This window comes from Platichthys flesus, chromosome 1 (assembly GCF_949316205.1).
Source record: "Platichthys flesus chromosome 1, fPlaFle2.1, whole genome shotgun sequence".
Taxonomy (NCBI): Eukaryota; Metazoa; Chordata; class Actinopteri; order Pleuronectiformes; family Pleuronectidae; genus Platichthys; species Platichthys flesus.
Window position 1 is genome coordinate 4,129,229 of NC_084945.1, and position 18,162 is coordinate 4,147,390.

At 40.3% G+C, this 18,162-nt stretch overlaps 1 protein-coding gene across 1 annotated transcript; it reads right to left on the reverse strand.

Annotated features, from left to right (window-relative positions):
• Nucleotides 1-1,142: 1,142 nt before the first annotated feature.
• Nucleotides 1,143-17,932, reverse strand: hsd17b12b (hydroxysteroid (17-beta) dehydrogenase 12b). Its single transcript, XM_062394047.1, has 11 exons — nt 17,654-17,932; nt 10,521-10,567; nt 10,063-10,138; nt 9,216-9,323; nt 8,848-8,912; nt 8,150-8,194; nt 7,369-7,403; nt 6,477-6,558; nt 5,686-5,751; nt 5,381-5,530; nt 1,143-2,100 (listed from the first exon to the last, which is right to left on the reverse strand). Exons 1-11 carry the CDS (start codon nt 17,829-17,831, stop codon nt 1,993-1,995), a joined length of 960 nt encoding a protein of 319 aa, XP_062250031.1. The 5' UTR covers nt 17,832-17,932; the 3' UTR covers nt 1,143-1,992.
• Between the last annotated feature and the right edge of the window lie 230 nt (nt 17,933-18,162).

Genomic DNA, 18,162 nt, shown 5'->3' on the forward strand with positions numbered 1-18,162 from the left:
AGCCTCGGCGATGACACATTTCCGTAGATTCCAAACCAGCGCGCCGGAATGATCTCCCAGAAACTGTTGGCATGGGAACTGGATGGTGATGCTGGGGAGGGAGGAGGCGGAGGAGAGACGAGGAGGCAACACATTTGTGGGAGCTGTGAAAAAGCACCGTAAGAATCCCTGGAGGAGGTTGTGGACTTTGGTTTGTGTTTGGCTACATCACAAAGATGACACTTGAGATTAATACAAGTTAAACACTTTTTATAGTTTATATATGACTCTAAATTCAGTTCCAAATTAAAACTAGCACTGGTTTCTTACACGGTTTCTGCAAGTTTCAACAAGTTTAACTTTTTAAGACCAAGATATGAAGGTGTCCTATCCAGGTCCCTGGATTACCTACACTTCCTCATAAGTGAAGATAAGGGGAAGTAGCCGAGTACAGAGTATCCCTTGTTACGCCACGTTATCTCCCAAACCACAGGCTAAGACAGTATCCGTAGTTTTTCCAACATCCAGATTCATTTTGCAGGTGTTTGTTTGTAGTTCTATTACAGCGTTGTAATAGACTGCATGGCTGAGAATAAACTACAACACACAGAAATGTTTCAAACTATACACACAAGTAGCTTTAAATGAACATTAACCATAGTCAGATGGACGACATGACAACTCCTCAACTAGATCACCACCTAGTGGCTGGCAGCAGGATGGCTCATAAGTCCCGCCTCCTCCAGGTTATTGACAGCTAAGACTGACTCACTATTGGTCGAGCGTATACATCAACAAGATGCAGACACCACAGCGTCAAACCCTGATTGCAACTGAGCAAACTCCAAATACACAAGATGGCGACGGCTGTATCTGGGGTAATTTAGCTTCATTTCTGGAAAAAGGGAGACACGTCGTCCATCTTGAGTCTTTGACAACAACATGATTAAGACTTGAAGATATTTAGGACCTAGTCTCAAATGTTTCATCATATTTAGGACATTTTAAGACCTAAAATTCAATGATTGAAATGTAGACTTTTTACAGCCCCTTGGAAAACCCTATCTTATCAGGCCTCAGTGCAAAACGGCCTAAAAGTCGCCCCTTACAAACTGATTTAAAACACAATAGGTGACAATAAGAAGGCAGATGACGGCGTGAGGTTATTTGAAAAGCATATTTATTGTAGACTGGATGGACAAATGCAATTTTCCAATCGTCAGTACATAACAATAGCATCCAGATATTCAGCTTTTCTGCTTCCCGGCTTTAAGGAATCAACTCTAATGTCACTGCTCCAAGAGAAAAACAATAATAATAAAACTGACTTCCCCAGCTGCTGCACTTTAACAGTAGTATAAGCAAAACGTTAGGTACAAAGTGTCCATTCGGATTAATACAGAATAACTTAAGAGTTGATATCTGAGCCCAAGCAAGTGAAGCATGAGACTAAACTACTGACGAACACCGACAGACACTGTAGATGTAGATTTTAAAACACAAAGTCAAAAGGTAAAACATCATTTCATTGTTCTCATCTGCAGATTTGGTCGTTGGAATTAATTTGAAAATCGAGTTTGTAAACACATCACATCTTAATAACCCGTCTCACCCTCCTTTATAACACTTAGCCCAAGTCATTTAGAAAGAGTCGACAGTTCAAGCCTCCGTCCATCGTCCTACGAGTCTCAAACACACACACAAGCAAACACACACGTTTTCTACAACCTTCTCCTGTAGATTGAATTGTTGATAACAATTTAGCGCCAGAGGATTAGTCTTTAGTATTGGTTTTAGTTTCCCTGTTAATGCGTCTTTTGGATCAATCGTTAAAAAAACAATATTTTATTTTACACACTATTGCCAACTGTGGCCAGATACTGCTTCACATCATCTGTGAATAGATGTTGGATTAGATTCCCTCTTCCTGGTCCAAGATGAAGATGATGATGATGATGATGTTTGGACGAGTCGTTACCACGTGGTCCCCTCCGTCTGCCGCTGCCACTCGATCTAACCCTGCTTCTGTTTCTTGAGGTAACGAGCGCGCTGGGACAACCCCATCGACATCACGTACATGTTGAGGATCTTGGTAGGCAGCAGAGCCGTGGTCACCCAGCCCTTCAGATTAGAAGATTACATGGTCAGCCGGTGGCATTTACAAATAACAGATGAGCATTCATTATTTATTTCCACACCCAGAGGAGCCACGGCTGTCGAGAAAGGCGAGTTTGTGCTCCCTGTTAAAACCTGTGCTCTTCTCGAATTATGCATGAGTGAAGTTACACCCTCTGATTTACAAATCTCTACAGCAGCTGCACCTCCTGAATACAAATCACATGAACATTTCCATTCCTGCACGTTTTCCCCTCGGGCGTTTTCACAAAACAACTTTCTAGTTGTCAGCTGGAAAATAAGGAAAACTTATCTCCCTGAACTTATTCACCAGATTTACATTTGCTTTTTTCGTTTACAGTATTGGTCAATAGTAAGCAGTTTAAAAAGCAGCAATAAAATGGCTTTATGTTTTAACTGTAGTGTCAATTCAGCAGCCTCCACAGTGTGGCAGTTAAAACAGCTGATTGTGTTCCGAGGAAACCCCCCACGGTCTTTAATCCTCCTCTTAAGTGAGGAGCGGTTTTATGGTTCATCCATTGACTTATTATTTCCACTTTAAATTCATTACAGATAGATTTCCTCTTAATTGTATTATCTCCATTCCTCATGCTAATTTACTTAAAAGCTTTGTTCTTTTTTTAATTATGGAAAATGGTTGAATGTTGATGAAAACACTGAGGAAGTCTTCTACTGGGAGATGACGACAATGTTTTGCTTCCTGGTTTGAAATTCGACCAAACAGGAAACACTTTTCCAACATCACTAAAAAAAGTGTTAGTGAAGCTTTAGTCAAGCTTCTAAATGTAAAGGAGAAATCTGGAAGTTTCAACTTTTCACAGCTACACAATCAAATCTCTTTAATCTTCTCTTCAAGGGCAAGATTTTTGAGAATGTCATTTTTAATCAAATCAATAATGTTCTGGAAGATGAATTTATGATAGATTTCATTCGGGTTTCCTTCCACATCATATCCCTAAGGCTTTATATGACACTCTAAATAATGATTCCCACATTTGGAGTCCCACACGGATCCATTCTTGGCCCCCTCCTATTCATCCCTTTCCTGTTTCCTCTTGGTTAAATTCTGTAATCCATAAGGATGCCTTCCATGGCCACGCAGATGACACCCAGATCTATGCAGCACTTTCATTAAATGACTCTGGTTCCATCAACTCACTGTGTCGGGGCCTTGAGATGGAAAAATAAAACAAACCACCCCTCTATTAATAAAGATAAGACCAAAAATATGCTTGAAAAAACCGAGCATCTACTAGTATCAAGTAACACCCAGGATTAAAATCTTGATGTTATCTTAGATTTGTATTTATTTTTGAGTGCCCACATCAAAGCTGTGTCAAAATCATAACTCCAGGATTCTTAAAAGCACATTTTAATCGAGACACTTTGTACCCAGGCGAGATTTAGAAAAACTAAAGTATTTATCTCCTGAATGCTGAAATACACCTATAACTGGCCTCCCCACTAAAACCATTAGAGGGTTGCAACTCGTTCAAGATGCTGCTACTCGCTTTGAATTCCAACCAACATCAGAAGACAGAGACACAATTCTCAGATTTACACTCTGGCTCCAATTTAAACACAGACTTCTGTTCAAGGCCTTTACGTATTTTCTCCAAGTGACTCAGCGCTCTGGGCTCAAAACATTAGGTTTGCTGAGTGTAACATCTGCAGGGAGGTGTCAGATAGTGGTGACCAGTGTTCAAAGTTGGAAGGTTCCTTTGGAGCTAAGATACTCTGTAGTTATTTAAGAAAGACTTGGTAATTTTATTTATCTTAATACATTTTGGGTTTAATCTTGCCTGCATCTTTTGCTTGTGCCTAGATTTGAATTAATTCCCATTTGGGTTGAGGCCTTTTTTAGTTCCTAACTTCTACATACATTTAATTGTATTACTACTTTAGGTCTATGGTGTAAAAACTAATAATGTACAGTAAAGGTGACCGAATAAATATTCAGAAGGTTCCAGACTGCAGTTGGATAACTGTAAGAATTAGAGGCCGGTGAGCGGTGGATTATTACTGGGAAACAGGCCGAGCTGCACAGTCTGAGGGGATTATCGGATCTTAATGACGGACACAGCTCATCTGCAGCCGCTGGTTCAGTGAAACACAGGGAAGTGATGACGGGAGAGAACTGTGCCGAGTTTACCTTATCGACACTGGACTGCACAGGAACAACGAAAGCTCTGTGTATGATTTATTGACCTCGTGAATATTGTAATCCATGCTGCTGCTGTTGATATGTATAATAAACACGATCATTGACATTCAGGTCGCACAGTTCATGGCTTCAAAGGCAAGATCTCGGGGGGGGGGGGCGTGAAAAAAATGGTTCTGTGTGACCTCTGCTTCCTGAGAAACGGGGACAAGGTTTTTTCCGTCTCATTTCTGATGCTCTGATGTCTCCACAGAGAAAGAACAGTGTGAGGATGCAGGCAGTGCTGCAAGGTGCTGGAACATCCCACTCCATTACTTCAGAGGATGTTTACCTTTTGACAGACACGTGAGCAACTGTTGACACTAGATTAATTCAGTGAATGGAGATGAGCCGCTCCGAGGCTCTTTTGTATCAAGCGGAGTTGCAGCCTGATGAGGTTCTCGGTGCCGTTGTCATTACAGACCTCCGCTGCCTTTGATTAGTGCAACGCTGCACCACATCTATAACGGCAGAGACACCAGGTGTGTTTGATTAAATCACTCTATGATGCGGTCGTGCTGGCTTTACCTCAAACAGCCATTCAGGGTTGTTCAAGAGTTCAAGGTTAATTTCAGTTGTTTTAGGCCACAATAGACTTCAGTGTACAAATGAATAATTGTCCCGCGGCTGAGGCACCGTCAGCAGATCTCGAGTCAGTTTCCAATCAGATGTCAAGGCTCTTAACAACAGTCGTCACAAAGACATTTGATAAAAAGCCTAAAAGGTCGGAACTACAATGAGCTTCTGTCGGAACTTTAAGTGTTTCTTTGAAGAAACAACATGCAGCTTGAAGTACATCAAGGGAGTTGAATAATGGAACAACTGCAGTGACAAATTGGAAAACATGTGTCACATTGATCAAATTTAAAATGTTCTTTTGAAAAGATAAGTATAAATATTTATGGGATGTCGCTGTGATGTTTTGTTTTCTCGTTCATGTCGTGTTTAAACATGTTTTTCGAAAAGACTGAATATGACTTCTGCTGTTTAAAATAGACCGTGATAGACGACTAGTTCATTTTTTCTTCTTCTCATTTACTCCCACGACTTCATATGCAGACTTACTAAGATGGCGTGGGGCAGGTATCCATTGGTCTGGGTCTGGAGCCCCACGGTGTTGAGCTCGGCTGCGACGTAGCGTTCTGGAGTCGGCTTGTCCAGCGTAGCCCGACGGATTTTACTCAGCTTGGTCACAACGTAAAATGGCAGAACGCTCTGAGACAAAAAAAAAAAAGGAATCAATGTGGTTACATCAAATGTGTTTCGCGTCAAATGAAGGACTTTTTCTTCAAATCACATTTTGAATTACAGTTATGAGCCAGCTACCATGTGAGGGGTTTGAGAGGAGCTGAAGTTGGTTCATGGTTTACCTGGATGATGATGCCTTTGCCCTTGTATTCAGCTTGCAGTCCTTGTGAGAAGAAGTCCACAAATGCCTATTTAAGACACAGGCAGGTCATTAGGACAAAAGTATGACTATACACCTTACGACAAATAAGTGATTTGAATTCTTAGAGAAAGAGAGGAGAAGATATTCAACACAAAAACTGTCAAAAAGGAAATATGTGCAAACAGAGCTCATGTACATTTGTAGAGAACATTAAATTGAGCATTAAACCAGAGGTTCACCCTGGACATTCTTTAGATGCACTTTTCAACCAAAGTGGGATTTAGTGGGTAAACATGACCCAGTATTAAGACACCAGCACATTAATCAGCTGAAAGTGTGAACAGCAGGTTGTTTTTTAAGATAACAAACACACATAAGACGATTATAAAACATTATGCTGCCACATGCTCCCTATAAATACTTTTAATAGGTTGTATACCTCGGGACACAAGCTAGTCACCGACTTGTTTATAGTCAATTCAGCAATTAAAGCAGCAGATATGAAAAGGAACCATCCCTCACTGTGTCCATACATCTAAATAAATGTTGAACTAACATCTGCCCACAACGGTAGTTCGCTTCTGCCTCGATGCATGCTGGTGAATTACACAGAATAATTCACAACATAAGTACAAAGATAGATTTCCCCTAGTGGACCATATACATATATATATATATATATATATGCTGTGATGTAAATCCCTAATGATGCAGGGAGGCATCTATATATTACAGTTGAAGAAAAGGTCATCAGCAATGTGTGGAAATTACCTTGGAGGCAGAGTACACAGAGAGAAGGGGAACAGGGTACATCCCACTGGCGGAGGAGATGTTGAGGATGGCCCCCTTCTTCCTGCAAGACACAGGGAAACAAGGCAAATGTTGTTTTATGCTGGCAAAAAAAAATCTAGTAAGAAAGACAAGGGGGACATGCAACAAACACTTCACTCTGAAATCAATCCCTGGATGAAAAGAGGAATCGGTGCTGTGTGCGCTGGCAAGCTGAGCCCAAACTGCCCGTGTTGCACATCAAAGAGGAGCTGGTAGATATTGATATGATAGAACACACAGGAACATCAATACTTAAATATTTACACTTTGATGATATTTTTTGCTTCGGCCCGTGGAGCCGCCAGACAATATTCCATCCAAACCCAAGGAGGAATATACTAGAAATAAATCCTTTGGTAGGGGTACGACGGCCCAGAGAGGGAAGGCTACTGCTATCAGCTACTAAAATTTAAAATCCATCAGACAGAAGGACAATTTGGTATAATGATATTTACTTCATACTTAATTACAATTACTATAAGTGCAGATGTTTTATTTCCCTAAAACTACAAATAAATCTCACATTTTTAACCCCTCACTGCAAAAATAAACAATTAAGAAGCCAGTTATGATATTAGATTTTCATCCAAGCATAGTCAAGCATTAAACATTGTGTGGTGAGTAGCATGTGCACCTTCCTCAAATCGTTACTGTGATTTAACTTAGTCAAACGCATAGTACAGTCATATACAAGGTAATTTGGACATGTGCAAACGTTTTTTGGGGGATAGGACTGAGCCATATGACTTCAAATCAATATCCCGATTCTTTTTCCAAGTTTTACCTCGATTACAATGAGTCATGGTTAATTATATCTTTTTTACAAACTCACCTCTCCACCATCTGAGGCAAAACGAGCCGAGTCATCTGGAAACGAGGAGAGAGGGAAGGAAGAGAGAGAGATAGTGTGAGAACCAGAGTAAAAGCATTAGAGGGACGGAAAATTCTATTAACGTGTGTGGGTTGTCGACAAGTGTGTCAAAGAGTGCGTGTACATTTGTAAACTTGTGTGTGTGTGTGTGGGGGGGGGGGGGGGGGGGGGTGTGAAGAGGTGGTTGGGGATGGAAGACAAAGAGCGGTAGGGACCCATAATGATAGCAGAGGGAGCCGTTTAAAGAAATATTGAATGACATAAATTAAGTATTAAGAGAGTGGGTGGACTTCAGCGGTTTCTCTGGGAGCAGGCGAACATGGAGGAGGGAGAGAAGTGACTTACTACCCTTCGGTCATTGTGTGTGTGTGTGTGTGTGTGTGTGTGTGTGTGTGTGTGTGTGTGTGTGTGTAACAGCGACAGTGGATCCTAAACATGGACCAGCATTACTCATGGGCAACCCAGAAATCACTGAGAGACATGACAAAGTACATGTTGTACAGACTGAATCACTTACTCAAGATCATCTCCGCTCTACTTCATTTTCACACCTTACACTCGACCACTTGCTTAATATTTCTGGACACGGACGAGACTTCGATCAATGCCAAATTGCCTCTACTAATTATAAACGTGACGGGGGAAATTCTAACGTAGTTATTAAGTTTGATTTTCTCTAAAATCTATTATTTTGTGGCTCAGTCTCAAAAAAACATTAATTCTAAAAAATAACGACACTTACCTGGCAAACTGATGTTATGTTAATGTTGACCATGTTGTCGATGAACTGAAACAAGAAGAACAGGAGCATTAACACAATTAGGAAAGGTGTGTTTATACATTTACTAACACGAGTCATAGCTAAGAACCTGGAGAATATATTTATTCCAACAGTAGATATTAGAGCTGTTATCTTCTGGTTTGTTAAAGCACAACATGGTTTTTGAATTATCTGCTGAAAATGTAAAGCATGTTCATAATGTCACTTCTGAGAAGAACATACATTTTAATAAAAAACTAATGTTTAACATCTGAGAAGTAAAATGAACAATAACATCAGATTCTGCTCCATAGTCCAATATGACCAGTAGCTTATTGTGGCTAATGTTAACTGTAAGATAGACCTACAGCATATTGTTAGTTCAATGTAAGAAATTTGATAATGTATTATTAAAGCAACACTATGCAACATTTACTGGGCGACAGCGCCCTCTGCAGTCACACATGATTAATTCTGATAATTCTAATAGAGCAACAAACGTCACTGATACCATCAAACTCATTTTTTAAGGTAAAAAAGTTTAAAGCTTCTTTAATCTGCCTATCAGCAGGCAAATATTTTTCTGGAGATTGACTCTATCTATATTCTCTATAAGCCTGTGTGACATAATTAATTATACATTCATAGAAAAGGGAAAAAGCGATAAACCTTCAACTTACAGTGTCGAGATTGGGAACGTTCAGGAAGAATTCAGGGTAAGAGTAAGATACTCCAACATTGTTCACTGTTAACAGGAGAAAGAACACAGCCATGTGTCATTTCAAATACAATATCATTTGACAAAGTGATGGATGAGAGTGAGATTACATTGATTTAAATGAGAAACTCAGAGTGGAATACCTCTTTCCAATCTAAAGAGGGCAGCAGAGGGCTAAACAAGTCAGTCCACCTTTATGATAATATGAAAAACTAGAGCATTCCTGATTTCTAAGTGACCTTGGTTCAAAATCAATTCTCTATTTCACATGACAGACTTCATATGACATAATGCCAGGTGAGGTGGCCCAAACACCTGCTGCATTCTTACCCAGTACACCGATCTCCAGCCCTGCGAGTCCTTCTTCAATCTTAGGGTAGATGTCGACGGCACTGAAGTCTGCTGCGATCGTTTTAGTCTCCACGCCACATTTGCTTGCTGAGGGCACGAATGTACATAAAGATTTTTATTTAGCTTGTTTATATGAATATATGAGAAACAATAAAAGATACCAGAAACCTATTAGCGAGAAAGAGTCGCTTAGAGAAAGGTAAGAGCAGGGCGAAGGAAAACGATTAAATCCTGCAATAATTCCTCTTCATCAATGAGGAAATCCGTCCCATAGGAGAAAGCGTTTATTTAATTGGACAGATTCACTTTCGGCTACAGCAGGAGGCTTTACTGCATCATTGCCAAAAGCATAAGGGTCCTGCTGAAACTCCATTCAGTGAAGGATCACTTGTGCAAAACACGCAATTCAATGCAATATCATTTATTCGCCAGTCATTTAGCTCTGCTGGACTATTACACAGTGCAATATGGATGCGACAATTCAAGTTGAGGATAGATGAGACTGTACGGCTGCATGGATCATTAAGACTGAACTCCAGTCAAGCTGCTGTCATACTTAACACACAAACTATATTAGTCTTGTGCCTCCGGACCACAGGTACTGTTCATTTCCCTTGACTGCAGGAGGTGGGATTACTTCAACTGATGGATTAAACTGGGTAATATTGAAGTACACACTGTATATCACAGTGATTTATATGAAACCTTGCCTTCATTTGCCATGTCTGCCAACATGTTTGTCTGTTATTTACGCAACAAACAAAAAAAGAATAAATAAAACTAATAAAATAATGAAAAATAAAAAATCAGCACGTGTAAAACTCACAGATAAACTTGGATACTTCATCCAGCTTCTCCTGAGTGCGGCTGATCAGCACGATTCCAAAGCCTCTGCGGGCGAGCTGCAAACACAAAGATCAGGTCAACGTGAGGTGATGCATGTGCTTCCACACATATTGAACAGAGGGACCAGAGCAACACGTGTCATTAACTTGCACTTTAGTCCTTCTTCCTTTTTACACTCAGAAGAATCAGAACTCAGAAGCAATTGTGCTGTTCTGCCATTGCTCTGGTATCAGAGCAGGCCTCGTCATCCGCTGACACAAAGTCCACTTATCGGAATCAGTGTCGAGTGGGAGAAATATTATATTGAAACATCCCTTATACTCAGAAAGACTAATAAGCAGCTGTGGCACTAAATGAAGGGGGGGGTGCTTGACTGGAACAGAAACTGAAAACTGCCCGACTCCGTCTTGTGTCGCTGCTGCAGGTGAAGACTCTCACCTCCTCTGCGTAAGCTTTCCCAATCCCATCTGTGGCTCCTGTCACAACTAGAGGGGGGGGGGCAGAGAGATAGAAACTGGATTAGTGTGATTTAAGTTTGTGAAGTTAACATTGGAGCTGATTTGGCTCAAAGGAAGATATGTTGCCCTTGTATAATCTTAGATTTCTACATTATTTTTCTTCTATTGGGTTGGAACCTTACTGTAGGAGGAGAATATTAACATATATTATAACTTAGATGAAAAACAGACAAAACCTTTGAACGGACATTATGTCCAATATGATATCCTCAAATTGTTGTTTGTACTGGATCAATATACTGAATGCAAAAGACATCTATACACAGTGAATACTGAGAGTCTGCCACAAGAACATAAGTCTTCTGGTCTATGGTCAAAAGTATGTGGACACAAAGACATTACACCTGAATGCAACTGCAGGACCATTCCATAAAGTATTTATCTGTTGCTACAACAGGCTTTGCTTTCCAGGAAAGTTTTCCTACTATATATCATGGAGTTGGCTTCAGGGGTTTGCTGGACGTATCCTTTACGAAAACATAAAGAGCGCTAGATATTATTTACAATATGAAATAAATGGCCACATGTTTAATGAATGTCTGTATTTGTCCTTGATATTGGCTGTAAACACAGACTATGTTTGAACATGTGTTCCTGACCACACCTTCCTAATAAGAGTTAGGTGTTCAGCTGATTTCCACAGGAGAGAATATTAAAAAATATGAGGCAAGGGATGTTTTTCATTTCCTGCTCTAGGCGCATAAAAATAGATTTTATTAATAAGGTTTTCTTTTTATTTTCCTCGGTGTGAAGTCAAAACAAACGACCAGGGGACATTTTCAACACCGCAAAAGCTGCAGGAAAACAAAGCAGTGCAAGCCACCGTGGAGGAATAGATAAACAGCGCCACCTACAGGAACATTGTCTCCAGAGAAAACCCGGTGATAAAGATGTCAGGGTTGAAGAAAATTCTTCTCTCGAGCGATACCGGCGGAATGCGGCATTAAAAAAAAAAAAAAAACTTCCCACAATCTGTGAGCACAAAGGGGTTTAGACAAATAAAACACATCGGGTGTCAAGGGAAGAAGGCAGAACGCACACAGACGCACCGCAATACGAGGCACAGAGAGCAGCTGAGGTGAAGGGGGAGGACAAACAGAGGGAGGGAGGGAGGAGAGGAGAGGAGAGGAGAGGAGAGGAAGTGAGGTCCTCTCTGTCATCGGCAGCAGTCGAGCGAACGGATGCCCTGGAACTGCATGGCACAAAAAGCAGCAGCGGCAGCAGAGGTCTATTTATAGCAATTCCCATCTCTCAGAAGCAACTATTCATCACATCTCGGGCTAAAGATAACACAAAACGTGGATGGGGAATGGGATGGAGAGACAGAACAATATGTCCCAGTGTAACCTGCTCTGATTGGATACGCGGTGCTCTGTCCTCTTTTACCCCTGCAGTGTTTAGACTTGTGTCTGCGTGTTGTTGCCCGATGTAAATTAGAATTCTTGCTAGAATCTGGAAAATTTAACATGTAGTGTTTTTATACTGATATTCATTAACATGCTCTGTCCCCATCAAATATATAAAGAAATGAGTAAAGCTTGTTTTAACTCATGTGTTGTTCTGCCATGTTTGTTTTAAGGAGGCATCAGTTGTGTGTTATTATTACTCTGCTCCCATTTTATGTTATCTGATTGTGTTTAGCATTGTGGTTAAGGCCGACTTCTGAGAGTGAAGTGCACTTAAGATGGGAATACTTGTGGGTCGGTTGGGTCAAACCACATCAGTCTGAGTGGCAGCGCTAAACAGTGGCACCTGAAAGGTTTGCTCGTGGAGCTTTTAGGCTCTTGGCTTTATTAAATAGTGAATGTGACGTTTAGAAAAGTCAGAGCAATCGAGTTCCAATCTGACACCGAAGGCTTTATGAGATCACTTCTGATGTAATTGTGAAAACACCAGTTAAAAGCCATATTACATACGGTATTGGTGGTACCTCTATTAGAACATCTCTGTGTAATATCATGTTTGCAATGTTAAAAACCTTTTCAACTCTTGTTTAACTCTGACGCACCAACCGGGAGGTTCACTCATAATTCTCTTCTATTTTTGTACAATGACAATTAAGGTTTTGTATTTTATTTTATTCCAGAGATTACGAAGAGTTCTGCTAAGAGGCTCAGTAGAGAGGCCGTTTTTAATGTGAACTACTCACATCAAGGCAAACATCTGATCTGCTTAAAAGGGTCAGAATCAGCCACAATGTGTCAATCAATACCGACGATTTAGTGCATCCATAAATAAGTTAAACGCCGTATTCAAATTTGTTTAATTAAAATCATTGAAGCGACACAGTATAAGATGTAGGTTTATATCGTGGATTATAAATTCTCATTGCTGAGTGTTACACGTGACTGTTATAAAATCTGCTGCATCTACCACAATCAACACAGCAGAAATAACTCATTTTAAGCAAATATTAGATTTTTCAACAATGCTATTCTTCCTCCTCTTACTCATCCGCCTCTACCCTTTGCTGTACCCATCTCTCTTTCATGTGATCTTCCTGCGTACAGATGATGCCGAGGTGCCAGGCTTCCTCTGGGGCTTCAGCAGAGCCAAACAGAAGGGAGCGGGGAGGGGGGGGGGGGGGGGGGGGAAATGACAAACACGAACATGGGGGATCCTGGGGGCAACTATAAATAGCACAGAGAAGAGAAGAGGAGGGTGGGGAGTGAGGGAGAGTCTGCAGGCACAATGATGAAGAGAACATGAGCCGGGTTATTTTTAGTCGTTTTAAGAATGAACTCTTTTTGCAGTCAGAGCAGGGAGGGGGGGAAAAAGCTTCTACAGCTGAGTGCATGATCCCTTCACTCTAATAAAACAAGGTCTATTTTAGGATCTGCCATCTTTTGCAAATGTAGGTTAGGTTTGCTAGGTGCTCTGACGACACCGCTAATTCACGCAGTTGGGGGATGGAGTTGATACCAAACGTCCACATGGTTTAATTGTTAAACAAGATTGAAGGAAGAGGACAAGGTCACGTGATGACATTTTGCCAGGTTGCAGATTCTTCTCTGTACGAGCAGTTATATAATAAACCCTGTCTTTGGGGAAAGACCTAAAGTAAACTAAACTAATCAATAAGTTACTGACAGAATATTAAGTAGCAACTAGTTTGATAATTGATTTGATAATTTTTCAAGCATAGAATGTCAAAAACCGTCTGGTGCAAACTTGGAAAAGTTTGGACTTTTCCCATCTGGCTTCAGGGAAGATCAGCATGAAATTCAAAGACATATTATTATTAATAACTTGATTCATTATAAACTAACTCCATTATTATTATTGCTATATACTCCAGCATCTATGGTATTACCTGATGGATAAAAAGGTGCCATTTAAGTATGATACTACCACAAAGGCTCTCTGCAATAATACCACACACCCACTCTTTCTAACACACACACACACACGAGTTTTGGGCGTCAGTGAACCAGAATCCTGAGGATCCTGTGTCTCATGTGAAACTCCTTCATGAATGGCTCCGGTCCTGTTACATAATCAGGCTGGCCACCCAATCCAGTTCACTTCAGCGACACAAAGTTTGTGAATGAAAATAGCAACCGGGGCGAACCAGCTCCTCTGGCTCGCTGCTTATTCTGTTTCAATTTTCACACTTAATCCAAAAATGCCCCCCCCCAGGACTTTTCACTTTGGGCTGCGTACATAAAAAGATCAGAGACAACTTCTGTTCGCAATATTCAATATACATTTGGATTTTTCTCTCAGACTAATGAGACGACAAAGGCTGAAACACACTGCACAGAATTTATCATAATGATTCAAACCCTCTCGTTTTAGTGGTGAATCTTGATAAAACATAAAAGAAAAATTAAATATTGAGGAGCCAGGTCTAGTAAAAAAAAAAGGAAAAAGATTCTCTCACACACACACAGACATACGATTCAGGACTGGGAAATATACACTGCAGAATAACCCCCCAAAAAGACATATTCTTATTTTACAGAATAAACAATGCACAAATGATGTTCATTTATATTTTACTTTAAAAATGATCATGTTAATTTTCTTGATTCAAGTTCTATGTATTTGATGAATATGTATGTTTAAAGCACAAGTCAGTAGTAGATGTAAATGTGTAAAAAGGCAAATGAACTTGCTTGTGTTCAAACACAGTTATCTAATTTCCAAATATGGACGTCAGCCTAAAACAAATCCACAACTAACTGTCTCTACTATTCACAAGTATTTTGCTCTGAACCTTTTGATTTCCACAGTATCTGATTCAGTTAAAGTGGCTACGGCCCAAAACACTAAATCTAAACTCTAGTACAGGGGTCACCAACTGGCGGACTCCGGTCTTTTTGTGTATGTGAGATTTTACCACGCAGAGAAGACCTATTTCTGTGAGGACATTTCAGGCATCACAACACTTACAACGCACACCAGAGGGGAAGACATATACTTCACTATAAAAGAAAATGTTAACACGGGGAAGTATCAATATGAAAGATTTGTCCATCACCACCGATGGAACTCCCTCTACAATGGGTAAAGAAAAAGGAGCATTAACTCGAATGAGAGAGGACAATCCAGACCTCTCCTCATATCACTGCATGATCCACTAGTCTGTTCTGTGCTCTACTCTTTCAGAACACTATGCAGAGGTTATGAATACTGTGAGGAAACTTATCAACTTTCTCTGGGCATCGTCATCACATAAAAATATATTATTTTTTTACGGCCTTCTTAGTTCACATAACCTCACACCTAAATGACATCAACTTAAAACTGCAGGGCGAGATCAGCTCTGTGTGTGATTGGGTAGCAGCTGTCCCGTCTCTCCAGCGTGTAAAGTTCTGAGAGAACTTTACACATTTTCCAGCAATGAAGCAAATTCAGGGTGAGAGAGAGAGAGAGAGATATTTTTTCTCATGTTGAGTTCATACACAAACTGATTGGAAACTTCAGTGATCGATTTTGATGACTTCATCCTGGAAGAACAGGTCCTCCTTGGCTCAGCATAAGTTGCAAATCTGCATTCTCAACACTTAACATCATCAAGGCCATATACCGTTTCAAGAAGGACACTCTTATATTTACAATCCTGTTTGAGAAAGACACCGAGTCATCCAGTTCAACCTAAAGCACTTTACGTTTGTCTTTGAGTCTGTTACATCTTTGAAAGTTAAAAGGAATGTAGGCCTATATGTAGGAATGTAGGAATGTAGGCCTAAACATTCTGCCTATATAAGACAGAATGTTTATTGCACTTTGTTTCATGTTTGACGAGAATAGGAATTGTATTTTTGCTGGTTTGTGTTTGATTTTGTATTATTACAAAAGCAACCTTGTGCAATAAAAATGTTCATTCAGATGATTTAGTCAGAGCCCATATTTGTATGTCTCTAATTATCCGGACCCCAGAAGGAGAGGAGGGTTGATGTCTTGCTGTTTTAGTTGAACACCCCTGCTCTAGTCTGATAAGTTTCTGCTCTTTTTTATTATGACGTGAACGTTGAACGTCACACCGGCCGACATCAAATCCATCGCGGGGGTTTGTTCAAATCTCAAGATTCAGTGGGCGAGCAGGAAGGACAGATGGATGCTATTACGTCTGATTTGATAATCCCCTCGAGCCATAATCCACTGACAATGTTTCCCTACAGTTGGCATGCAACGACAAGGTGCTGATCATTCTTTATGTCTTGTCACACAAACCCAACGACCTTTGCTGGGACAAAGAAGACGTGGGGTGTTGAAACAAGTGCTTCAGACTGCAGGGCATTGCTGTTATCAGTTTGAACTGTGAAATACTCTCAAACAGTCAGAGCAAACTTATTATGCAACAGCAAAACTACTGCACAAGTTACTGCCGATTTGTTGGCTCAGTTTACACTTGCGATTACACAAACTGTCATAATTTCACATTGTATAGAACTATAATAGAGTTCCAACTTAAAAAAAAAAAAAAAATCTACAGAGATGTTATGGGTAGTAATAGAAGTGTTATGGTTTTAAAGTCTTTCCTTATCCCAGTCCATCAGGCATGCTGGTTAAACCCTCAGACCTTCATTGCTCAATGGTCCGTTATCTCTGGCTAATAAAAGAGAGATTTGTATTAAATGATTTTTGGACCATGAAATTGAAATACTAAAAGTTACATTATGTATCTGACAGCTATGTTTGCAAATTTTTGATAGGAACTCAATGCTGTTGGAAACTAAGTATAAACAGTAGAATACCTGTTGAATGATAGATCCGATACTACACGTTATTCTGAATTATGTGAATTAGACGAGTTATTAACGAGTAATAACTGAATTCATTTCAGCTCTTAAACAAACACTTGTGAGACTTGAGATATGACTTCACCTGCAATGGACTGTTTGAACGGAGACTTTGGAAAAAGCTCATTAACAAACCCTTTATTAGGAATTTTGCTTTTGGCCGACTGTTTGTTACAAACTGAGGAATCCATTCACCTTACTTTCACATTGACATTATCACATTTACAACTAGAGACATGAAATTGTCTTAATGAATATAAGTGGCATAATGAAGGAGACTTAAATTTCCACAACCACCAACCCAAAACTATTGTTATTAATATTTTATAATAATTATAATATATAATGTTTTATTCACTATTCCTTTTATTGACCTTTTTAAATACAATGGGGCTTTCTTTTGTTCTGTTTTTATCTCTGCCTTGTAAGGTTACCTTGAGTGTTGTGAAATAATAAAATCTATTATTATTTTTGAATTGACCATAAAGCAATACCAGTAGTTTTACAAATATAATTTGTATCGGTAGCAATAACACAAGTTCTAACAAAAACAAACGTTTATCATGAATATTTATTATCATGCTAAGTAAATTGAGTTTCTTATAATTGACACCAGCAGGGCTAACTGTTAGCATGCTAGCTTCAGCAGCATAAAGTTATTATTTCCCACTGAGTAAAAGAGATCAAGTTTGAAGCTAGTCATGCTAACCTCCACTGTGTATCTGAAGCAGAAACCTGCACGTTTAGATTAACTGAGTGTAAATGTCAGTGGAGAATCTGATGCCGAGGCGCTCCAGTGTCTCACCTGCCCACTTCCCCAGCTGGGTGGGGGACACCAGGCGCCCGTTGCCCAGGACCCAGAGCCTGAAGCCGGTCAGCAGCCGACACACGGTGCACACAGAGAACCAGGCCGCGGTCACAGCCCCGAGGCAGAGCAGCGGCGTCTCCAGGGCCCGGAACACGACTTCACCGCTGGACGACATGTCTGCAAACTGCGGAGCTAAAGAGCCGAGAAGAAGTCAAAGTGCACAAATGTGGGAGAATAATCTCAGTGACAGGATCCCGGATATCCGCATCGGCGCTGGGGGCTGCTCCTGATTGGCCGCTTTATCTTCTTCGCTCTGCTGCACCGAGCAGAATTGTGTCAAATCGAAGCGTCACTGCCACCTGGTGTTGGAGCAAGGTCACTGTTTCAGCTGTCATCTGTCATATTCTGAAGAAATTAAATATACAAAAATAAAATGTACTTAACGTGGCGCCGGTTGAGTTGTTATTTTGTTTAAGACTTGATTAATTTCTTACCACATTTCTCTG